The sequence below is a fragment of the Bison bison genome, unplaced genomic scaffold, assembly GCF_000754665.1.
Source record: "Bison bison bison isolate TAMUID 2011002044 unplaced genomic scaffold, Bison_UMD1.0 scf7180017853758, whole genome shotgun sequence".
Taxonomy (NCBI): Eukaryota; Metazoa; Chordata; class Mammalia; order Artiodactyla; family Bovidae; genus Bison; species Bison bison.
Window position 1 is genome coordinate 5,467 of NW_011484331.1, and position 671 is coordinate 6,137.

At 60.1% G+C, this 671-nt stretch overlaps 1 protein-coding gene across 1 annotated transcript in view; it reads left to right on the forward strand.

Moving 5' to 3' along the window:
* Nucleotides 1-671, forward strand: part of LOC104999773 (stAR-related lipid transfer protein 8-like) — a gene marked incomplete at its 5' end in the record, with an annotated part of 5,575 nt that extends 4,904 nt beyond the window's left edge. Inside the window, 2 exon segments of the mRNA XM_010855371.1 lie at nt 26-222; nt 370-671. Coding sequence (XP_010853673.1) covers nt 26-222; nt 370-487 — 315 coding nt within the window.

The window sequence follows — 671 nt, forward strand, 5'->3', positions numbered from 1 at the left end:
GAAACCAGTGCCAGGAAGCTGAATGTGTGCATCCCTTCCCCACAGGATGTGGCGCTCTGACCTGCCCCGTGGGGGTTGCCTCCTCGTGTCTCAGTCCCTGGATCCTGAGCAGCCTGTGCCGGAGTCGGGGGTGCGGGCTCTGATGCTCACGTCCCAGTACCTCATGGAACCCTGTGGCCTGGGCCGCTCCCGGCTCACTCACATCTGCCGTGCTGACCTCAGGTACAAAGCCCCCTCAGCCCTGGTGTCCCTTGCCCCTGCCCCGCCCCATGCCCCTGATCCTAGGAGGCAAGTCCTATCTTCCTTGTCCCTGGAAGGGGCTCAAAGGAAGAACCCACAACTCATGCCTTCCTGCTTCTACCTCCTCAGGGGCCGTTCTCCTGACTGGTACAACAAAGTCTTCGGACACCTGTGCGCCATGGAGGTGGCAAAGATCCGGGATTCCTTCCCGACCCTGCAGGCAGCTGGCCCTGAGACAAAGTTGTGAGCCTCAGCCTGATCCCAGAGTGCCACTGCTCAGGCCCCCTGGCACAAAGGCAGTGAGGGGGGGATGAGAGCAGAGAGCTCCCAGATGGATGCTGCTCCTAAGGGTAGAGGCAAGGCCATGCAGTCCCCTTTACTTCCTGAAGTTCCTCCATATGTACAAGGGAGGAAAAGAGAATTTCAGTGTC